This window comes from Monopterus albus, unplaced genomic scaffold (assembly GCF_001952655.1).
Source record: "Monopterus albus unplaced genomic scaffold, M_albus_1.0 scaffold57.1, whole genome shotgun sequence".
Classification (NCBI taxonomy): domain Eukaryota; kingdom Metazoa; phylum Chordata; class Actinopteri; order Synbranchiformes; family Synbranchidae; genus Monopterus; species Monopterus albus.
In genome coordinates this window covers 1,461,573-1,486,156 of record NW_018127937.1, presented here as the reverse complement: position 1 = coordinate 1,486,156, position 24,584 = coordinate 1,461,573, and the positions used below count along the sequence as shown (strand labels likewise).

At 42.2% G+C, this 24,584-nt stretch overlaps 2 protein-coding genes across 2 annotated transcripts in view; one reads left to right on the top strand and one right to left on the bottom strand.

The window, feature by feature from the left end:
• Positions 1–256: 256 nt before the first annotated feature.
• Positions 257–18,699, bottom strand: LOC109961659 (up-regulator of cell proliferation-like). The gene is made up of 3 exons (XM_020602665.1): positions 18,423–18,699; positions 9,168–9,242; positions 257–4,953 (listed from the first exon to the last, which is right to left on the bottom strand). Exons 1-3 carry the CDS (start codon positions 18,697–18,699, stop codon positions 257–259), a joined length of 5,049 nt encoding a protein of 1,682 aa, XP_020458321.1.
• Positions 18,349–24,584, top strand: part of LOC109961648 (serine/threonine-protein kinase BRSK2-like) — a 114,285-nt gene continuing 108,049 nt past the window's right edge. The window contains 1 exon segment of the mRNA XM_020602652.1: positions 18,349–18,806. Within this exon segment, the coding sequence (XP_020458308.1) occupies positions 18,713–18,806 (94 nt within the window). The 5' untranslated portion in view covers positions 18,349–18,712.

Sequence of the window (24,584 nt, the reverse complement as noted above, 5' to 3'; positions counted from 1 at the left end):
AACAGGTTTTTGGTTTTGGTTCACTTTCAGTTTAAATTCACTAACATTACCTGTGTGGATGTCACAGCTGTTGCAGCTGTTAGATCAGTGAAGAATTGATTTTCATCACATTCATCAGACCAAAGGATGCTAGTCCTTATTTGGGCTGAAGACTTGAAGATTTCTAAGCCAAGCTGATCATTTTTATCCAGTAATTTGTCTTTAATGTTGTTAAATGTTGTTTTGTTTGAAGATATCTGTCATGGTTGTAAGTTGTTCACTTCATGTTGAAGGCATCTTTTAAGCCTTTCAGTGCCTGTTCCTTTGTGATTCTCTTCCAGGCTTCTGGAACAACCGCTGGCTTGGCCTTGTATTCTTGAGCAAATCTGTCATTGTATTTATTCAGGACATACTTCCAGTAGTCAGATGCCTCTATGGTGGGGTCTGGGGGAATGCGCCAGTTTGGATAGTAGGTAGTATAGTCTTTGTAAGGATGGGGTTCCCATTTAGTGTCTGTGTTTCTGAATGTTTGTTGACCATACACATCAGTTGTACACAGTACTTCAACCAGCTCCTGTGTGTCTATATTCCTGTATTCACCAAGACCTTGTGGTCGATGAACAGCTGCATGATGCTGCCTATGTTCTTTGCCTCCAGCTTCACAGGGAACTTTACAGAACGGGCACTGTTGTCCACAGCCAAATATTCGCTTGAAAAGCTCATCTTGTGGTTTGACTGGAAGTTTGTTTAGAGTCTTCATGATCTTTTCAGAGGTGGGGAATTCCTCCTGAAGTTGTTTCTCCAGCCCATCTATTGAGATCTTTAGGCTGTTTGTAAACGGATGGCAGGTGCTTTGGATCTGAAACAAGGTGGATTTTTCAGCCTCCACTGAAATGGAGATGTCCTTGAGCAGATATTTGCGCATGTTTTTCATGAGCTCATTGATGCTTTCTGTGTTGTCTGGTAGCAGAATACCATCTTCTCCTTTTGAGGCTTGTTCTAGTGCTTCTGTGATTTTATGAACTATGACCTGCAGACTCTTGTTTTTCAAATTGTACAAAGTCTTGTTCTCTGACATTTTCTGCACAATGTGGTGAAATATCCAGTCCTTAACATATATTTCATATTTACCAATGTACTTGACAAAACTGTTGAAGTCTTCTTGTTGCAGCAACTCTTTTTGAATGTTGTACTGGAAAAAGGAGCGAGAACTGTAATGGGCCGAGTGGCCACTTGTCAAAATTTCATCCACAATGTCCACTCCCAGAGATCTGTTGATGTACTCTTCCACAGCAGGTTTGATACAGGACTGGACAAACTCTGTTGCTTTGCGTTGGCAATGATCTCTTTGTCTGTATAAGTCAAGAAAATCTGACAGGTACTGAGTCTTGTACTTCTCCAGCTGAGTTTTAGGATCATTATCTGACAAGAATTTTTTGTGCATTTTGAGGAACTCTCTTGAGGCAATCCCACAAATGTGAAGTTTCAGATCAATCTCAAACTTGATATTGTGATTCTTGGAGCAGGCAAGAGCTTTGTCTACTTTGTCCAAAAGATCCTTTGTGAAAGACTCATGGTAGTCTGTGTTTGTTTTTACTGTATCATGCACAAATCTTTCACAAGACTCAGTGATATTATCAGCTGATCTCTGCAATTCCCTTTTGATGTCATTTTTGGAGAAGAAATTCCAGGTCTTTGCATGTTTTATATGCTCAGTTCTGGCCTCGAACGCACACTTCCCAATTTCCTGTAGGTCTCCAATGTTCTGAAAGTCCTCATTGATCTTATGATTGTGGAAACTTTCTTTACACTGTTTGATGATGTTTTCAGATATGTTTTGTTCCTTCAGGCTCATCACATTTTCAGTGGTTTTTGTCCACATCTTTTCAAACTCATCTTTTAGCTCTTCATCAGACAGCGTGGAGCCTTTGCAGTCATGCAGGAGTTTCATGACCTGCTCCTCAATCATTTGTCTGTGTTTCCTATGAATTTCTTGAGCCTCCTTTGAACTTCTTCTCAACTCAAAGACACAGTCCAAATTTTTATTTACTGAATGCTGGATTTCATTTGCAGAGCTAATGATACTGTTGAAAAACTCTGTTTTATATTTCTCTATTAAATGCACATGTATGTTTCTTCTTTTGTAGTAGTCCTGAAGTTTGTTCTTCATTAATGTTTGTTGGGCTTCTATTTCTTTTGAAACCTCTGATTTTTTCAACTTAACCAAGTCACTTAAATGTTGGAGTTCAGATTCGTTGTCGGTATTGTTGATTTCTAACACTGCTGCATCTTGATATTTCAGTATTGCTCTTTTGAACTCCCATCCCCATTGATTGAACTCTTTGCAAAGGTTGTCGTAGGCATTAGCCACAAGAGTGTTTCTGAAACTAAAGATGAAGTTTTCGAATTTCACTGCTTTCCAGAGACTGCTCATCCATTTTAGAAACTCTGGGATCTGTGAATATTCATTTCTTCTGTCACCTTTTACTTTCTCTAAAAAATTATTCTTGAAATTGGCTACAGCTTCACTGTAGCCTGTGTTCACGGCTGCCATTGGTGGGGTTCCATGCCAGAGTCCTGGGATGTTCCAGTTGTTTTTGTCAATGTCGTAGTCCAGCACATCTGTGAATGCTTTAATATGAGGCTGCTTTTCCATTTCAGCTGCAATTTGTGTCATTTCATTGAGTTGGTCCAAAAGTTGTGTTCTTTCTGTGATGTTCTTTGCATGAGCTGAAACTGCTGCAACATTCTGGTGCACAATATGACAAACGGGCTTTTTACCAATTTCCTTCATTCTCAGGAATGCATGAGTTGCAATTTGCAGGATGTCTTTCATTTCTGTTGAGTTTTCCATGGAGACATTGATAATGGTGACTTCACTTAAACCAATGACAAAAGTTGCCAGTTGGTTGTCATGCTCGTAACTGTCCTCTAGTTGTGCCAGACGAGGAGACTTTAGACCCTCTGTGTCTATAAGCACTATAAAGTCACAGTCCATGTCGCTTTGCATGTCCTCTCCAACTTTGAGCAGGAGCATATAAGCTCCTCTGGTGCATCTGCCGCTGCTGACAGGAAACTGTACACCAAACATGGTGTTGAGTAGTGTTGACTTCCCAGTACTCTGAACACCCAGCACAGTCAGTACCAACAGTCTGCTCTTCCCTCCAACCTTTTTGTGAAGCTCCATCAGCACAGCTGTCACCCATCTCTCTGGGATGTTGGAAGCATCTCCATCCAAGAGCTCAAAAGGATATCCATCCAGCAGCATTTCAGCAGCGATGGCAGGGAGACAAGATATTTCACCCGCAGTTTTTGTTGAGCTTCTGATGGAGAACTCATAGATCAATGCCATCTCTCTCATGTAGTGCTCGATTCCTAAAGAACTGTCCAGCAAAGCCTGATCTAGCTCTGCAATGAGTTTCACATCTTTCTCGTTTTTGTTGCATTGTTCTTTCAGCTTATTACGCATCAAAAATAGCTGAATGGCAGACTCCAAATGTGCATTAAGCTTAAGTTTCATCCACTTAAGAAAAAAATTTCTTCTCTCTTTGTCACCTCCAGACAAGTGTTCAATAAAACTTTCCATGTCTCTGGATACTTTGTGTTTCCTTTGCTCATTCCTGATCTTTTCTTTTTCTGCTTGAAGCTGAGATTTATATTGCTCCAGTCCATGGTCACTACATTTTTTCATTCTACATTCTTCCATTTCTAGCTGTGATAATATTTTCCAGTTCTCTCCCTGCAATGGAAGTTGTTGTTTTTTGTAGTCTGGTATACCCATCCCAATTCCTTTCACAATCTCCTCAGCAGCTTTCTCTTGGTTGTGAGTTTTGCTTTCGTCCACAGACAGACCAAGTTCAGTGGCTTTGTCAAACATTCTTTCAATGGTTACAGTGTTTGTTCCAGTTGACATTGGTTTCTTCATGGACCCACAAAGTTTCTCTGAAAACTCTGCAAGATTTACTCTTGGGTCTTTGATCTTCACACTGCTGTTTAGCAAGTCTAACTCTTTCACCATTGTCTTGACAGACATCATGTCCTCTCTGTCATTACCCTCCTTTCGATTAACAACCAAGAAAAGTTTGGATTTCACATCTTGAAGAGAAGTCAGAATCTTGTGCTCATTTTCTTCAACCTTGTCCAGGAATACATAGGTCGCAGTTGACACTTCAAAAAGAAACTTAAATTGTGCAAGTGACTCACAGATTTCTCCTCGCAAATTGGTGAAGGCAACGGGCTCTGGAAATATGTCGAGGTTTTCTGTACCACTAGGAAGGTACCAGCAGATTTCTACCAGTCCAGTGGCTAGGGTCTTTGTGACTGCCCCTCCTTTCATATCTCTGTGTGTGAAGATGTTGTGAAAGTTTTGACCAAGGTTGAGAACATGATTCAAACACTGAGACTTTGATAAACTACAGTTTTTCAGCCTCACAAAGGAATAGAGTGGCATATTTGCTTGGACAATGCTCTTTTCAACAAACCCTCTTGATTCAGACAAATCATGTGGACGCCACTCTTTGACGATGTCTCTCAGAGCCCACAACATCAGGGTACACTGACTCTTATTGCCATAGGGCAACAGTAGTGGGACAGCGAACTGGCACATCGACATCTTTAGGGCCATTTCCTGTCGCAGGAAGCTGTCAGCACAGAGGAAGAGCGCCACTATGACGTCCAGAGGGTTCACCTTATTATCTGTTGCCCAGCCATCTGCAGTGTACAGGTCCAAGTCGAAGAGATCATTGTTTTCCTCTTCCTCCTTCTCCTCCTCCTCATAGATTGATAATTGTGTGCAGTTTCTGCATTCAGCATTGATTTTAAGTAGTTTCCTGAGAAAGCACCATGGTATTTTCTCCAGTGATTCAACTGTTTCATCATATGTGTTGTGTTTGTTGACTTCCAAGTGAGACTGAAGAGTGAGCTTGTTGGGATAAAAGTTCTTTAGTCCAAGTTTGGAGAGGAAGTTCAGTACAACTATGAAAGACAGAAAGGAAAAGAAGTAACACACATGCAGGCAGTGGGTGTGCTATGAACATGATGTGAAAGTTTCCCAAATCCTCTTCTTAGCATTGTATGTGTAAGTATCAGATGATTCTGATATTTTGTCTGTGATCTAAGTTTTTTTTTTTTTTATCAAATTACTAAATAATTCTGATTATGTTGTTATATATTTTTGGTAGTAGCAAAAGCAGACCAAATGTCTGTTTTATTATTGCAAATAAAATAGTGACCTTATTGTACACATTCTTCTTAGTTTGAAATAATTTGAATAGTTTTCACTGGTACTGCTGCTTGGCAGCCCCACAGAACCACACCCACTTCAACTACAGCATCTCCCATCAACTCTAGCAGATATAATTATGTTCCGTTTTGGCATTGTTAAATATGTTTGTATGTATTTATTTATATACAGATTTTTGAACATGTCATCATCCAACTCCCCTAAATAAATCTTTACAAAAATAAATATTTGATATGTTCAGTTTCTGTATATACAGTATATTTATTTTTACCTTGTATACTGAGCATCTTTGGCACAAACAGTTTTTGGGAATTAATGAAATTCAACCTTTTAACATTAGTCTTCCACTCAGTTTAATTAAGCAGTTTCAGTTCTGAGCTCAGGTTGGATACATAGCTCTGTATTTTATTTTATTTAGGGACACCAGTGTGCTGAAAAATAAGTGTTAGTGTGGAGCCCTGCCCTCATTCTAATATGTTGTTCTCTCAGTAACTTGATTTGGGGATGGCTGTGGCTTAGGAGGTAGAGTCGGTCGTTTCCTAACCGGAGGATTAGTGGTTTGATTCCTGGCTTGTCCAGTCAACATGTTGAAGTGTCCTTGAGCAAGACACTGTACCCCCAGTTGCTCCCAGTGATGTCACCGGTGTGTGAATGTGTGAGTGTTTGGGATTGCAAATGGGTGAATGGCCAAATAGTGTGAAAGCACTTTGAGTGTGCTGTAAAGCATAGAAAGGCGCTATACAAATATAAGACCGTTTGTCTTAAACTGTGTCCTACAGTAGTTCCAAGGAGCCAAATTTTAATATTCATGCAAACTGCTCCTCTGATCAGCTGGTGAAAGACTTTTATTCACTGTTGGATTCGTTTGACCTTATTCAGTCATTACTCTGCCCCACTCATCAGCATGGGGGCACACTCGACTTTGTTATTTTGCGAGGTCTGTCTGTAGTTATGGGAGATGTGTCAAACTCAGCCATCTCTGACCACTTTTCTGTCTGTTTTGAGATTCTGGCACCATTCAGTGTTCCCAGACCCATGACCCCACGCCAGTGCCGCAGGATTATCACTCCACTTACAGCCCCTAAATTTGCTGCTGCCTTTCTAGCCTCTGGATTTAACTTCCCTGAAACACAAACTCTTCCCATGTGTCCTGATGCTCTTCTCTCCTCATTTGATTCTACCTGCTCTTCAATCATGGACTCCATCGCACCATCTAGGACAAAGAGACCCAGAAACATCTCTGACCCATGGTTGAACGACTCCACCCGGGCACTGCGAAGATGCTGCAGACAGGCAGAGCGCAAATGGAAAAAGGATGGTCTGCACGTTTCCCTGGACATGCTAAGGGACAGTTTGGTCTCTTACCAAAACTCTGTTAAAGAAGCTAAAACTCGATATCTGTCTAGTATCATTTCAAACAGCAGTCACCATCCTAGAATACTTTTTAAAACCATTAATCAAGTCATTAATCCTACTGTTACCCTGCCCATTGAAGGCTCAGTTCAGTTGTGTAATGAATTTCAGAGCTACTTTACTGATAAGGTCTGGGCCATTAGACAAAACATTCCTAAGTGCTCATCTTCTGTATCACCTCTTTTTCATGGTCTAGACAGGCTAGAAACTTTTGTCCCGGTCTCACTGTCCCAACTCAAAAAATATGTCTCACTGCTAAAACCTGCCTCTTCCCCCCTTGACCCTGTCCCTGCCAGGATGGTCAAGGTCATTGATACTATAGGCCCCACTCTGGTCACATTCATCAATTCCTGTCTTGAGCTGGGCATGGTTCCAGACTCTCTCAAGCATGCGGTAGTGAGACCACTTCTAAAAAAGTCCAACCTCGATTCCTCTCTCTTATCTAATTTCCGCCCAATTTCCCTCTTACCTTTCCTATCTAAGGTCATGGAAAAGATTGTTCTTACTCAACTGCAATCTGATTTAGATCGGCTTAATATTGGTGACAAATTTCAAACAGCAAATTTCAATCAGGCTTTAAGCCCCACCATAGCACGGAATCTGCTCTGCTGAAGGTCCACAATGACATTGCATTGGCCCTTGATGCTAAGCAGCCTGTCATTTTAGCTTTGCTAGATCTATCAGCAGCCTTTGACACCATTGATCACATGGTCCTGATCTCCCACCTAGAACATTATGCTGGCCTAAAAGGCCCGGCTCTGAGCTGGTTCTCTTACTTTCTGACCAACAGGACTTTTTCTGTCACCATTGGGGAGTTTTCCTCTACAGTGGCACCCCTCACCTCAGGGGTCCCTCAAGGCTCGATCCTGGCCCCGTTACTCTTTTTTTTGTATATGTTACCACTTGGTCCAATTATATCAAGGCATAATGTGCATTTTCATTTTTATGCAGACGATGTCCAGATCTATATGCCCCTGACCCAATGTGACTCCAATGCTCTCGCTCCCCTTTTTAACTGTATCCATGACGTTAAACTCTGGCTTGCTCAAAACTTTCTCCACTTAAATGAGAGCAAGATCGAGTACATTGCTTTCAGTCCAGACTTGGCCAGCCTGAGACCCAAGCTAGGTGCCCTGACCTCTTCAGTCACTGATACTGTTAAAAACCTTGGAATAATATTTGACAGCAGTTTTAACTTTGATAAACAGATCCGCTCCATAGTCAAAACCAGCTTCTTTCATTTGAGGATACTAGCAAAAGTGAAGCCCTTCTTGTCTCATGCAGACAAGAAGGGCTTCAAACAAGGGCAAAGCAATTCACACTTTTATTACGTCAAAACTGGACTACTGCAATGCCCTTTACGTCGGTATCTTGAAATCCCTCCTTCAGAAGCTAGAACTTGTACAGAATGCTACGGCTCGGCTCCTGTCATGTACTCCTAGGTATGCTCACATCACTCCTGTTCTCTTCTCGTTGCACTGGCTTCCAGTGAAATTTAGAATTGATTTTAAAGTGCTCTTATTTGTCTTTAAATCTATTAATGGCCTTGCCCCCTCATATCTTTTGGATCTTGTGTCTGTCTACTCTTCCTATAGAGCCCTACGCTCTGCAGACCACCTATCTCTAGTCACCCCCGCTCTCATTACAAAAAATCAGGCAATCACTCTTTTAGCAGCTATGGCCCTAGGCTGTGGAATGCGCTACCTCTAGAAATACGGTCCATAACCGAGTTGGCCCCTTTTAAGGCAACTCTTAAAACGCACCTTTTTAGACAGGCCTTTGACAACTAATCCAGATATCTCTTTGGCTTCTGTTTTATCATCCATCTTGTCGATATGTCCTTTTCTTGTTGTTTTTAAAGTCTGTTATGCTAGTTATGTTTTTTTGTGTGTTCTGTGAAGCACTTTGTGCTCCTTTTGCGGGTTGTAAAGTGCTATATAAATAAAGTATTATTATTATTATTATTATAAGGTCCCAGGTGTACCACTTGGAAAATGTAATTTTCTTTTGTTATATATGTCCAGTTAAAGCTACACTAAGGATTCATTCAAAATCTAGTTAGCACTAGCATGAGACTTTAGAAACAATTGCCAACACTCCACTCAGCCCTCCCTCTCCCTGCTCTCTCCACTCTGCTCCACGAACGACCTGACCCTTCGTGCACATAAAACCATTACACAGATGGTTAAATTGATTACTGTGTTATTCAAGTAACTGATACCGCATTTGACTGGTAAAACAAACAGAGCAGGGTGGATGGTTGTGCTTCCTACTGTTGCTATAATAATGGAATCTTGACTTATTTTAACTGTTAGCAGTACAAAATACTCCATCTTGATTTTTTGTGTATTTATACTTTTATGGCTTTACATTGTGACAGTCACTTTGAAGAAATAAGTGTGTGCATATGTGTGTGTGTGTGTGTGTGTGTCTGTGCACAAAGGGGAGAGCGGCACAAGTGTCCCTTGGTTAAAATCAAATCTAAGCCCATAGTGTAAAATGTACAGCAGGTAATCTGTCTGTGGGAGCATACCTGTGGACTCCGGGCCATCTGTGTCCATTGTAGTCACAGTGTGTCTTCTCTCTTCATTCTTCACCACCTCATAACCTGGAGACACAATTGAAAAGCCTCTTTTTTTGAGCACCAGTTTTGTTTAAAGAAACTGCAATCCATCCATCAGTCAGTCAAAACAATGCACATTTAAATTTGTCGTTACCTGGGTACAGTGTAACTTCAGAATATATTTAGCTAACTCCTTTCTGCCACATTTCAAGCCCAATACAAACAATCAAATTATTCCAGCATATTAAGTTTTATTGACACTTACCAGAGACCAGGCTGCATGAGACTGTGGGACTGCCTAGACTGCCTGCCTTATTTATACTCCATATTTGAAACTGAAAGTGTTCCACACACTTGAACAGCACATTTCTCCAGAGCGTCATTATCTACAAGCTTCATCTTATTTGGGTCTGTGATCTAACATGAGCCCTGGATAAAGTCCTAAAAATAGTTTGGCTCATGCAGCCATGATGAAAGCCTACATATCACTACGTCAGGAAGATTGATACAGATTTTATTAATCTTATGAATGTAAAAACAGATTAAAGTTGCATTATATAAAGTCCCAATCTTGCAGGTGCTATTGACATGCTTTGAAATAGTCCCAATCTTGCAGGTGCTATTGACACGCTTTGAAATAACACTAGATACTGTAGATAGATAGAACTTTATTACCATTTAGTCAAGTACAGGGTACATGTATTGGGAATATTGTATTGGGAATCCAGAGAGACCTTCTTGTAGCAATGCGCAATATTTCATTCCAAATTCTGGAGCAGTAATAAACTATATTACTTTAGTAGATCTTGAGTAGTATTGAATAATGTTACCTCACACAAACTCTCTAAGAGTTAACATGGATTTAGAGTAACTCATACCAGCTTTGATGAACTACCAGCAGGTGTAAACACCACTGATGGGTCACTGCCAACCTGTGCTCATGAAATCTTTCTCAGAAATCCTCTGACCATTTGTCTTTCACTTTCACTTTAAGTGTGGGTCATCCACTCACCCTCAGTAGTAGGGCCCCCTGAACACTGATGGATCAAGAAGCCCCAGAGAAAAATCTTATTTTGCTAGTTATTTTATTCTGTCATGCCTTGTTTCATGTTTCGTAGTGAGGAAACATCAGGTAGTGCAGCAGTGTGTTTCCCTGATGTGTTTTTGATAGTTTTTGAACAACAGTGGAGGTCAATGGCACAGACAGATAAGATAATCCAGGATGGACAGCATGAAAAATATTAACTATGAGTAGAGGCAAATCATTGCTGGCTTTATTCTCAGTATGTTTAAAATAGAAAGTGACTGACCTTAACTGTTTAATTCCAGGCCCGAGGTGCTGCCACAAGTAATGTATAAGTTGTATGCATAAGCAAACAACCCCCAAAAATTGCAGTTCAAATATTCAGGCTGTGCATCATGCTCTCACAGCCAGCCATATACGTACAGTATCTGTACATTTAAAACCTGTTTGAGTTATTGTGTGCAGGCATGTCTCTGTGAGAACGGTGTCACTGCCCTTCAGAGTAGAGCATGAAGCCAAAACCCAAACTCTGTAGCCACCAGACTCTAACATGTGTTACCACTTAAGGGGATCACTGCAAGCTTCTCTTCTTGTAGTTGAGCTGTTTCTCAAAAGTCACTGACACTTTTCTTGTTTAGCTGACAGGGGTCCCTTTGTCGATTCAGCCGATGTGCCGCGCTTTAAAACTCGTGTCAGTGCAGCTTTACAAGGAAAATCTCTGCACCTGCCACCACAGTGAGTGATCTGTCTCATTCTGGACCACCTGTTCTGCCCATGTGTGTGTTTGCTGTCCCTCTACCTGCTCAGTTCTTTACAGGCTGTTTCACAATACTGAGCGGACTTCTTCAAACGTGTTCACACAGTCAGCACCACAGAAGTCAGTGTAGAGTATACTGTGGAACAGTTTTCACAAAAACAACATGTGTTCAGTGAGCACATCTTGTCATCAGGTCATGAACCGTTTTCTCGTTCAGACATTCACCACCAAAGCTCGGTGCTATGATTCCTGCCACAGCCCTGTTCATACTGTCCAGTCTGCCACACTTTTATTTCCTCAGGCCCCTCATGCATGTGGAACTTTGCTGAACTGCCGCTGTGCACCCAGCCACCAGATGCCCCTGGACTTTCCCTCCAGTCCCAGTAACCTGACCTCCACCCACCCACTCACATAGTTGTGCCCAGTTTCCTCATGCTCCCAGCCAGCATTTAAACTTGTCATTAAACTGGCTTTGTCAGGTTGTCATGTTGCAGTGTGTGTACTACACAGCTGTGTTCTTTTCATCCTGTGACCTGTTTTGTACTTGTGCCTGTATACACTTGTTCCTTGTATCTACTTAGCTGTTTGAGAGAGAGAGATGGAGAGAGTTGTACTGCATTACTGGAGTTTCCTTAGTTTCATTTTGTGCACTTGCATCCTGCATCACTGTAAGATAGCATAACCTGTGCAGAGGAGAAGTGTCATTCTTTCTGATGTAATGTGAAGTTATGCCGACTAAATAAATAAAATGTACCTCAAAAGTGGTCCATATTACAATGCTGCCTGTTGTAGGTGGGTTTTCAGGTCAGCATGTAAGTAGTGACATAGTGTTAGTGCTGGAAGATGGATGTGATGTCAATGTTTTGTTATGTGTGACGTGTTCTGGCTGCATTTTGAGATGAACTGCTGTGCTGAGCTGAGCTTGTACTGACTGAACAGTTTAAATAAGTCACCTCAGCATAGAAAAACGTGTTAACAAAAAGCACACAACAACGAGAGAGAGAAGACAATGGAGCCCAGCAGCAGGGTCACTGTGCTTGACATGAATGCTGTTCTGCCGTGAAACCATGGGATGGCAGCATCTTACTGTACATACAATAGGTGCATGAAAGAATGGAGCTGTAACATAAACTAGCAGTTAACAGTTACTGTGATGTGTTTTGTTTTGCTAAAAATCTACCTGATTACACCTACAACAACACAACAGACACACAAACAGGTTTTTGGTTTGGTTCACTATCAGTTTAAAAATCATTAACATTACATGTGTGGATGTCACATTTGCAGCTGTTAGAACAGTGAAGAATTGATTTTATTTTTATTAATTAGTGCAGAGCAGAACCTTGTATCGTCCCTCTGAATAGACTAAATTGTGACGTAAGTTTATTAGACTGAAAACCAATTTCTGTCTAACGGTTACCCAGCAGCCCTGCAATAAATCACCACACTAAGGTTATAATTATTGTGAAGAAAGGCATTTGAAGGCTGCAGTTCATGGCAGTTTGCAACATCATCACCACATGTGCCATCCTGGACAATATATGCCAGTCACTTCCACTCAAAAAATGCTTCTTTGTGAAGTCAGCTGTCGTCATGTACATGAAATTATGTTTATCTTCTTGCTAACACTGGTTTGGAAGTTAGTTAATGTCTACATACTATAAGTGTGATATGGAAACTGGAAACCTTCAGTGCATAGACACTGAGCTTCCAGTGAAACAGGACACAGCTTGTGTCCAGCTGTTAAAATGAACAAATGATTTTATTTTTATTTTTTTACAGTATAGTGTTTTTAGACATCTTCTGAAGGGGATAAGTTTGGCTCTAGGGTTCTTTGCTTTGCATGTTTATATCAAATCTGAAAAATAACTATGTAAAACCAGAAAAGAAAGAGAAGGTGTTTCCATTGAAAAGACAGTTGAGACAAGTTGTCCATTCTACAAAACGGTCTCTCTCAGGAGTGTTGCAGTGGTATATTGGTTTTGATGTATGCCATGGTATGTAAATTGACGGTTATCATACAATTTTTACATGTGCAGCTGTTATCATATGTATCATACATATTTTTATTACCGGCATTGAAGGAAACAAACGCAACATGTGTGCACCTTTGTTCCTTGAGACTGCCTGTCCGTTGCATGTGGGCATATGTCACTGGGTGACATATGCCCACATGCAGCGGACAAATGGCAGAGAGAAGCAGGCTGAAATCACCAAACTCCATCCACCAAAAGCTAAATTTGAATCAGCAGTGCAAACGATCAGCTTTGACACCACCAACCCTCTGTACTATATGTCCCGTATATTACTTTGATCCCAAACAGTAAAACATGTGAGCGTCTAAATGTCAGCCATAAAAATAATCTACCACATTGTCTGTTCATTCTCTGATCTCTGACTTACAACAGGACTCACTGATCCTGATGTGACCCCAGAAACACACACACAAACCTTTCTGGCTCACATCAGTGTGTGTATATGTGTGTGAGTGGAGGTACACACAGGTCTGGCTGTGCATGCACAGTAAATTAGCAGCTCATCTGCTGATTGTTTAGAGCATAGTGACGCCACTTCTCACTGTTGTTTGAGAAACTGGTCAATCGATTAATGGAAACAATAATCAGCAGTTTAGTCTCTAATGAAAATACTCAATAGTTGCACTTTGATACAAACTAGTTCAGCAGAGCTGCACCTCGACCAGGCACAGCAGGTCAATTCCTGCTTTTACATCAGTGCACGAGTGACAGGCTGTTAATGTATCAATGATATATAATAGTATAACAGGATGGATAGTGACATTTTTCAGCTTTGAGTAGCCTACTGCTGTTTAATACTTTAATTAATAGTTCTTAATACTTAATTTTACTTAACATCTCCAATGCAGGTCTTGTAATACTTAAGTAAAGGATGTGAATACTTCCTGTAGTACCAGTGCTAACATGTAAACTAACATGCTTCAGTAATGTAACATGTCATAGTTATAAGCTTTTTTAAATTTATTTTTAAATCATGTTTATAGCTCTGTTTATTCTTTAGGGACCGTCTAGCTGCGGTCCAGTTCAATCAACTCCACAGTCACCTGCAATTAAAAATAGACCCTTTGTTTTCATTCCTTTGACTGTCATAACAGTAATAATGTAATACCATATGCAGTAATACTGTGAAACTGTGATATTTTCTGACACGGTTATCTTGCTGTGAAAATCTCATAGCGTTGCAAAGCTGCTCCACACTCATATACGCACTGACACTTGTACTTCTGTCTTTATGAGGACCCTCATTGACATAATGCATTCCCCGGCCCCTTACCCTCACACATGATGTCTGCAGCTGTCTGAGGCTGATTCTTTGGTACTTTCCATATACACTGTATCTCCAAGTTGTGAGTATAATGAGAAGCAGTATAAAGTTGCTGTGACAGAGAAACAGAAAAGGTAGATTGTGATGCTGCATATTGTGAGTGGTGTTAGTAATTATAGCCCTTTGCCAGTGTAATTGCAGTGCTGTAATCTAAATGGGCTTACAGAGCAACATTAAATTAGCAGTTTTATAATTACCACTGAACTGCTCACATCTCACTGCATCCCCCACTTAATTACTAACAATTTGTCCCCGGAAGACCTATTGTTAAGCTGCAGTGTATAGAAGTGATTAGAACAATAGGCTGATTTCACTTCTCTTCAGTTGTTCTCGGCCATTTTACCAAAACTGTACATCCCAACAAGAGTAACTGAGATTGTGGTAAATCAGGATGTGCACCTCTGGTCACGTGATGACAGGTGGTCACATCATGGGAAAGATCAGGACTGTATGACGATAATGAGGAATGTAAAAGGTACAGTGAAGGGGAAGGTTAAGGCTTTGACCTTTTGTCGAAGCTGCAGGGCTCATTTTATGGGAGAGCAGGAAAACGCCTTTTTATTTTCACTAATCCCAGATTAATCTCTTATTTCAGAACATAGTGGTGGTGACTGTAGTGCAGTGGGTTGAGCAGTCATCTCCTAGCTGGAGAGTTGGAGGTTTGAATCATGGTGCCTGCAGTCCACATGTCGAAGTGTCCTTGGGCAAAACACTGAACCCCCAAGTTGCCCCCGATGGTTAGAGCCATCGGTTGAGTTGGCGCCGCAGATGGCTGCCTTGGTTCTGTACCAGAAACAAATTCCTTGTGTGTAACATACTTGGCCAGATAAAGGTGATTATTATTATCCTTATATTGTTCACCTGAAGGGAACAAGAAATCTTTTTCATCTAAATGTATTAAAATTCCATTTATAATCTGAAATCAACCACAAACACTAATTTCTATCTAAGTTTTTTTAAAATGTGTTTTATAGCATTTTGCATTTTGCACCAAAGCAGAATAAAGAAAATCAATAAAGTCACGAGACTGAAGAAATTCTCAGAACTGATTTGTATTAGAAACGGGGAAACATCGAGTTAATGTTGACAGTGAAGTGAGAAATCTGTAGGCATCTTTTCCAACTATACTCTGAATGATTTTCTATATTTACAAATCTGAAATGATGTTATTCATTGGAAACTGAGTGTTAATTGGAAACATCCAGCTCATGCAAAAACAAAACGAGTGAGAGTCGGACTCCATGTTTGCAGCCTCGTTAGTTTTTCATTGAGTGGACCTGTGCAGATCACAGATTAATGTGCGGTTCCAGGACACTGTGAGCGCCACAATGTCTGACAAATGAGCATTTAAAGGACATTTCTTTAAAAAGCAGCAGCTGAACTTTCCTTCTGTAAAGTTTCTCATCTCAGTGATTCACTCGTCATCAGTGAGCTGCCATCATCTCTCCTTTGGCTTGAAACATGTCAGTGAACTGTGTGTGTGTCGCTGTGTGAGAGTGTGTCTGCATTATCCCGCTCCGTTGGCAGGACACACACAACAGAGCTGACTAATGCAGAAAGAGGCTGCAGGCTAAGCTCCTTTCTCCAGAGATGTCTTGAAAAGTGAAGGGTGCATTGTGTGTCCCGCTCCTGCAATATTTATATCTCCCTCTTCACCTGGAGCTATAGAGATGTGCGTCATAAGTGTAGGTACGCACAAAAACACACCTACACCATTCACACAAGCATTGGAAGAAGGGAAATTATAAGGCCGACCCACAGCACTGTCTGATAAGCAGCACATTCTGATAATACTTGGAGTTTGTGTGCTAAAGTGTAGTACTCATATGTGAATAAATACTGTTAAGTGCGAGTGAAAAACTGTGTGAACAAGTGTGTGTGTGTGTGTGTGTGTGTGTGTGTGTGTGTGTGTGTGTGGGGGGGGGGGGTTGAATAGTTTTAATGGTTGATTATGAATTATCGCTGATGCCTGATGCCTCAGTTCAGATGGGGCCAATCAGAATGAACATCTTGTGACTATCAACCAAAATGTGTGTGGGGATACTGATGCTTTTAGAGAAGCTGCTTAGGATGCCTCCATATGTCTCTGAAAACCTGCACGTGTCCCTGCCTGTTTGAAACTGTGTTTCAAACACCCTGGCAACTTGTTTGAATGAGGTTTGTGTAACATAGATGTCATGTAGAGGCAGCCTGGCCAAATCTGGAATAGACCTGGGGAATACCAAAAGGAGACACTTGATTAGAGAATGCTGCAGCAGTGTGACTGTAGAGGTAGTGAGACGTGTATCCTCACTGGTCTCCCTACACCGTAAAACACCCAGCTGTTGTAGTGCAGAGACATCTCCACAGCCTACAGCCGCTCCTTCGAGGTCAAGCTGATTATGGCAGATGATTCACATCGAGGTGATTAGGACGGTGCGGGTTTACAGCCGCGGTGCTGCCCTCCCCATCGGGGCTGCAGAGCACGCACATGGGCGTAAATGTGTGAGCAAAGTCATAACTGACCTGTGGACAGGGGTCATTACCTCCTCCTGTGTGGGGCAGTGGGGGAGTGGGGGATATTAACAGTAAGTAATTTGGAGCAACGCTGTCCAGTGGAGATCACATCATGGTAAAATAGTGGCCCCCCCTCCTCTTTGTTAGGGCCCCGGGATTGACAAGAAGGTGGTGAGTGAGTGAGGGGGGCAGAGAGGGAGCCAGAAGGAGGAGGGGGGTGGGGGGACCATCTGCCACTGAGCATGCTGGGTCAAAAGGCTTTTGTTGTAAAGGAGTGACGAGACAGATAGATGGGCCTTGTCAGCAACCGCTGGTTTAATCAAGTGAAAGTGTCCGAGCGTTCACGCTCCACCCTCCACCACCACCACACACACGGAGTGACAAATAATGATTCTTCATCTATAATTAATAATTGACAGTGTGGTTAAATGAATTAAATTAAAATCAAAAGGTCAGAAATTGGCTTAAATCTGTCCATCTATCATTTTTCTGCTGGTGTGAAAACAGCGATAGTGCAGTATCTCCTCATTGCATCATGGGAAGTTTTATGGGTCTCTGTGGCCTTTGATGATTAATATTTTGTTCTCTATCTGAGATTATTTATAGAGTAAAATAGACGCTGTGTACAGTGGCAGCCTCTCATCTCCCACTGTCACCCCGACCCGAATTCAATCACGGAGCCCTGTGATTTAAGCTCCGTGCGCATGCGTGTTCTCTAATTAAAGCAGGTGCATCAAGCCGCCCAGGCACCAGATGTTAGAGTGAATTGACCTTCAAAATAAAACCACAATAACAGAACTAAAACACTAGCCCAAGTAGGTTGAAAAATAGGTTTAAAACTGCAAATCAAAGCATCTACCGAGACTGACAATCGTGACAGTTATGACAATAACAAGCAGGTTGTATAATAACAATAACAACGCATAGTGTGACACAGTTAAGTAGTGAAAGACTGTTATGTTTGTTATGTGTGTTGCGTTTGATCTATAAATATATGGACCCAAAGCTTTTCAGAGAAAGTGTCACTGTTTTCCTCCTGTGGACTGAAACTTTATCCTGTACCAAAATTAGCACGTTTATTTACTGAAATGTGAAATTTACTGTATGGAAATGAAATTCTGCAAAGAATCTTAGTAAAGGACTCAAAAAAAAAATCCTTAAAACAAAAACTTTTGTTTAAAATATTAATGTGCAACTAGCTTGAAAATTAATTTAAAATGTTTATCAGTAACTATTTCCATATATTTGATAAGTTTTCACATCTGAGGATGTGTTTTTTGTAATCTAATGTGATAGACCTTTAAGTCTTTGCGTTCTGGAGTTTTCTTTGAACATCTGGAGATTGCAATTGTTGGTTGATTTTCTATTGTATAACATCTGACCACTGATCAATTGATTAAGTGTGGAAATAACTGGCACTTAGACAGATATATACAGTAGATAGATACTGTAGATAGGTGAATAGCCTGTATTTTGAAAGGGACCCCCGGAAGTGTCCTCCCGCGTGGCCCGTGTGCTGACGGTGCTGACGCAGGCTGCTGGAGCGGCAGGCAGCAGCAGTAGATGTTGTCCCATCATCAGATCACACCCAACGGGGCTGCAGCGCGGCGATCCTCCGGCACCAAGACCATGACATCCAGATTCAGAACCGCAGTCTGAGCCACACTGGGGACCAGACCAGTGGAGACCTGGAGACATACGCGAGAGCACACGCACGCACGCACGGGGAGGCGATTATTGCAGCGACCAGCAGCCAGATAGACGGGAACACCGACCCAGGCAAACTCCACTGCGCCGCGGAATTTTCGCCCCAGAAACGCGTCCCACTCGGACACCCGCAAGAACAAACACTCCCTGCCAGTCATTTCAGGCCAGAAAATGTCAACGTCGGGCAAGGACGCCAACAGCGGGCATTACGCCAACTATGTGGGACCGTACCGCCTGGAGAAGACGCTGGGCAAAGGACAGACAGGTTAGTGAAAGCCCTTCTGAAACCCTAGGTGCGGATGATGCTGTCGGGAGTCTCCTCAGCATCACCGCGCCTGCCTCTGACATCATGCTGGGGTTTTGCACCAGCACTGCGTGTGCTGAAACAGGAAGCAGAGAAATACCTGATAATTGTGGATGCAGCTTTAGAGAATGCAGGGAGAGACGCTGCTCCCATGGCAGCGGTGATGTGATGGTTGTGTGCCTTTAATCCTTGTTGTCAGGCAGAGAGGGCTCCGTGATAATGGGCCCTTGTGATTTTTTTTTTTGTCTGTGATTCTGTTATAGCGTCCATCTGTCACATGGGCCCGCTCTGCTGAGGCTGCTCTCTGTAGAAGAGCTAGAGAAGTGATGCTGAACTGTCTGGTCCCTGCACACACACACAAACCACAGTCAAGTCATGGGTTAACACACACACACACACACACACACACACACACACACACACACATAGTGTATACTGTATAGACGCACATATACTGCAGCTGCGACATCACTCATTTCTGCATATTTGCCTGAGTGGTGCAGTATGCTGAGTTCATTTTTGGACTCTGTCTCCATGGGTTAAGATGGCAGGCTGGCTGACAAGGATGTAGGCCCCACTGTGGACAACATCAGGCTGATAGGTATGACAGGAAATTAACCCAGAATGTCATTTCCAGCTGTGCTGTCAAGTATTTCAGGAGGCATTTGGGTAGAAATCTGTTCAGGTTTTGTGGGACTGTTGATTTAAACTTGATCATGATCATTTTGGAGACAGTTATTTGTGGTGCTTTCAAGCTTTACTGCATTATACATAACTGCCCAGGATGTATCTACTGCATCTATTCAGGTGTAAAGCCAAGTCAAGAGGTCCAGTTGGTGGTTATCACAGTCACCTACATGTTAATGAGAAATTAAATCAGAAGTGTCACTCTCAGCTGCAGCCAGTGCATTATGGTGTAAATAAATAAAATAAGTCAATAAAACTGCATCATAATGCATGACTAAATGACAAAATGGCAGAAATAGCTCTCAGCTCCCTGGCGATCAGCACAGATGGACTGTGAATCTCTAGTATGGATGTCGCAGTGATTTGTCTGTATAGTCAGTGCAGCTGCTGTGAGTGGGATAGATGGCTCAGGCCGGGGTCTCTGTTGTGGACACCCACACACAGGCAGAAGGGATCAAGATATCTCCCTCTGGTTCCTGCAGGTAGAAGCTGTATTCTGCTCTGCTCCCTCAGTGGATGAATGATTCACAGCCAACCAATTAGCTGGTTGGTCGAGTTGGATTGTAACAGTCTTTAACTGCCTGTTAATCACACAGTACTTCTGTTTAGCACCTGGAGTCAGGCTGCAGTAGTGTGCATTTAACTCGCCAAAGACAGATAATTTGATTTGTGCTTAAACAGAATTAATTATAGTAACTGAATCTGAGGAGGACTAAAGGTCCAGTTCACACTATCTCACTATTTTCACACCACTGCTTACAGGCCGTTTCTCTACTGTAAACACCCACAGTCTGTCTTTTCTGTTGTTTTGCCAAATAGCACTTGTGCTACGAACTGTGTTGAGTCCAAAAAGCCACCGACAGGGACTGACTAGTGCCAACGGTGCAAGACACACCAAGAGCATGAGCCCTGACAGTGACCAATGGCTGACCGTCAGCTTGGTGCGTCTCTGCCCTTAAGAAGTGCTGAAGCCCAGATGTGGGCTGTGATTTGTAGTAGAGAGAAATTCAGTGCTTTTCGGAGCAGTTGTGTGCTGGCAGTGTCGACAGGAAACGTACGTCAGGTCGAAACGTGCACTCAGTGTGGTTCTGCACCTTTGATCACTTTTTCTGAGATTCAAACAGGTTTGGCGTTTGAAGAAAGCCAGTCAGCCAAACAGAGCTTTGTAGGCTGGACTTATAATGAATCTCATGTTTGTGTACCAGCTCCAGAACCACATGTTCACTGCCACGTAAAGAGTGAAAGTACTGTAGTATGTGGAGTTGTTTTGAGGTATGTTCGAGGCAGCTGTTAATATTGTAGGTTGAACGGCCATTGTAGGTTAATTTATAGAATTAATGCATCACTCATCACTTCTTCATCTGACATCACGTTTTCTAACAGCTCCTGTCATTTACTTGTGTCAGCTGAGAATCATGCCAGTGAGATGTCAGTCGCTGCATCGCTTAATCAGTTCTACCCACTCACCAGTTAATGGGGAAGAAATATCACTGCATTATAATCCATAATGAAAAGATTTGTTCACCGTAGCCCTACTTTGCACCAGCTGCTAACAAATGTGATTCATCAGCATCCGTGCTTTCTGCTTTGCTGGTCCAGCTGTGAAGGAGGCGCAGCTCATGTCCTCTGAGCCTGCAGCATCTTCATGACCTGACCGGAGCCGAGAGCCGAGATGTCCCGCAGCCGTTAATACGAGTGTTCTCTGATGCTCACACTGACCGACTGTGTGAGCATGTGAATGTGTCTAAGTGCATGTGCATGTAGAGATGTAGATATCGTGCAGAGAGGTGTGCGTGTGTGTGTGTGTCAGTGTGGTGAAGCAGCCCTGCTTGCTGAAGGCTGTTAGTATGAGTCGAAGGCTCTGGTGCTGAGCTGGCAGACAGGGAAGCCCATGTATCATTAAACCTCCTCCACAAGTGTGGAGCCAGCCCACACTGTGCTGCTGTGTGTGTGTGTGTCAGCAACACAGGGGGTCTCTGAAGGAGTGGACATGAACCAGATGTCATGATTTTTATACAGTTTAATAATATACAGAGAAATCACATCATAAGGCCTCACTGCATCCACATCCATGTGCCGCTGCTCACATTATTATACTGTGGCCTTATTTGCAGACAGCTCTGGCATTATTTTATCTTTTATTATTATCAACCAGTATTGTGAGACGAACTAGAAAAGAGTATCCTACTTTGAGAAACATCAGAACCAGCACTGAGTTTTTCTGTGTGACAGATGTTTGACAGTGGATAAGATTTGCTATGTTTGTTAAAAAAAAAAACTTTTCTCTTTCTTTATTATTGTAAATTCAGTGTCTTTGGCTTTTGGACTGTTGGTGAGACCAAACAGTCTGAACACAGTGATCTTGGACATCTGGCTTTCCTGACATTTTACAGGCTTAACAATTAGTTAAGTCCATCTTCCCATTCAGACGGCTGTAGCTGCATGGCCAGCCTGCACTACAGCATCGATCAGTGTATTTTTCTTATTGCCGTGAAAGTGATCATACATGCATCATGCAGTACACACAGTGAATACAACACCAAGTACACCCACACAAAGAAACTAATAAATAGACAAAGTTTTAACCAAAGAAAACATTGTCGTGATGACATTAGCTTCAGAACATCTAGGTTCAAGTCTTCCCTCACGTTTCTGGAACAGTGTGTCTGCTGGTCAAAGCTGAAAGATGTGAGGCTGTGCTGACTCTGAACAATTAGTCAGCAGGGGGGGGGGGCACTCCTCTTTTTACACTGGTTTCCCAGGCTCCGTACAGTGCTCATTTTCACAGTAGTGTTGGTCAACAGTGGGGACGTTGTCATGGTTTCTTTCCTGCTGTGACAATGGGTGCTCTTTTCCTTCTTGGTGAAGGCCAACATACTCCTCCTCCTCAGGGCCTCTCAGCCCAGATCAGCTTTTTGCTCAAATTCCTACACTTTACGGGGTGACCACAAAGATCGCTGTACAGATGCGACATCCATTTTCAACAGATACTCTCTGTTACCAGTTTATTAGGTACCCCGAGATAAAACTAGTGCAGACAGACAACCATGCTCTGGCCTCGGCCCGTAGTGTAGAGCTACACAGAGAATGGATGTTTTAACCTTGTATGGTTAACCGCATGTGACAGTTTAAGTCTGCTAATGGAAAAAACAGCCGAGACATCTTTTTAAATAATGTTGAACACTTCTTTATTTCTTTATGCTGTTATTTATCAGCTGTGATTGAAGCCGATATTAATATATCAGTCTGTTCTTTGATCCAGTCGTTTCACTGGTCTAGCTCTCAGTTGATGGATTGATCGATTTGTAAGATTATGTCAAATATAGATTGTTTTTAAAGGAAAACTACAGTTTATTACAACTTGGATTTGATTTTTGTAGCTCCAGTCACTGGTTTTATTGGTGATGTCAGTAGTGTCCTGGTAGCAACAACAACATAGGACAACAGACACACAGACGCAACGTCAGCTAAACTCATTTGAAAGAGAAACCAAAGGTGAACAGGAGATTATTATGAGATCTCAGTGGTTAGTTTTGTAATACTTTTTATTGTCTGATAGAAGTGTTACAAAAACAGAAAGCTGAAGTGTAATAATCCACAGTTTTCCTCTGGCTGGGGGCTAGTTATGCTGCTAATGCTGCCTGTCTACAACTGTCCCTGAGCAGTGAATAGCTGTTCCTGATGGTTTGCCTTGGATAGTCGCTGCCGTGTGTGAGAATGGGAGAAATGAAGCCAAAGTGCTTTGGATAATAACCAGTGTGAACGTGGTGGGTGATGGGAACAGATAAGTCTGAGGAGTCAACCTCTGTCGGCCACATGACGTAACGTTTAGTGCACGAGATGCTCTGATTTGCTAGCAGTCAAACAGGTCAGTATTCACAAAATCCCAGATTGTGAGAGCAGCTACACCAGGAGACAATGACATCATTCATTTTTATTTGTCTGTAACCTGTAATGGGAATGTGTGTGTGTGTCCCTGTTGTGTTATAATGAAAGTGTCATGTTATTGACGTGAAACATCCTAAAGACTATATAGTCCCTGGGCTCGAGTAGAGGAGTGAGTGTGTGTGTTTGTGTGTGTGTGTGTGTGTGTGGTGGGGGTAGTGCAGGCAGCAGGGAGAGCCCCAGCACAGATGGCTGCCTTTAGGTGGCTGAAATACAGCTTCATTATCAGCAGGTTGCAGGTGGTAACGCTCCCATCACTGTGTCTCCATGCATATGTATACGTGTGTGTGTGTGCGTGTGCGTGTGCGTGATGTTATATTGTGTCTGTATTGTGAGGATTTACAGTGAGGATTTTTTCAGGGCCCTCACTGTGTTTTATTGGACTTTCTGGGTTTGCTTCATCGTGTTGCATGAAATATAAAACAGCACACAAAATATTTGTGTCGCCTCATTTGCATATAAAGGGGGAGAAATATTACAGACACCTTCACAGTGTGATTTAGCCCAGTAACAAAAAAACTAACAGCCCCAAAAGGACTGTAAAGTCCCACTTCCCAACATCAAATCAAACAAAGACATCTGTTAAACATAGTGAAGTTTCCACTGATGTTGACATACACATAACAAACTAAATCCATTTGCATACTCGTATATGTTTGTGCTCTGTAGAACAAAACAACCAGCTTTGACTGATCTGCTTTGCTGTTCCTAAATTAAAGTTCTTAGTTTTGCTTATGGTCTACACAGTAGTAATAAAGATAAGTGTAGCCTTGAAGTCGTCCTGTGGTTTCTTTCCATTACCAGTGTCTGAACTGGTTTGTGGATATCCTGATGTGAAACACATATGCCATAACAGCTGATGTATTGCCCCCTTGTACAGTGGCGGTAGAATTTGATGGACTCATTATATTTTCTGTCTGTTGTGGCGGGTTTCAGTGCTCGCTGTCACCGAGCAGCTGTGGGAAGTCTGCAGCAGGAAAACGCTGACTGCAGCGTTTCTGTGGAACTTTCTGTTCTTCACTCCTCTTCTCTCTTTCTACTTCACATCTTCTCAGGCAGCATTCAGCAACTGAGTAGTTTCAATGAGTGTGCTCCAAAACTGCAGAG

What these genes read in the sequence shown, in the direction of transcription:
- LOC109961659 (XM_020602665.1), bottom strand. Translation starts at nt 18,699, where the DNA reads ATGACTGGCAGGGAGTGTTTGTTCTTGCGGGTGTCCGAGTGGGACGCG. An exon ending in CCGCGCTGCAGCCCCGTTGG is followed by an intron (nt 9,243 to 18,422) that starts GTGTGATCTGAT and finishes TTGTGTCTCCAG; the next exon opens with GTTATGAGGTGGTGAAGAAT. An exon ending in AGATGGCCCGGAGTCCACAG is followed by an intron (nt 4,954 to 9,167) that starts GTATGCTCCCAC and finishes TGTCTTTCATAG; the next exon opens with TTGTACTGAACTTCCTCTCC.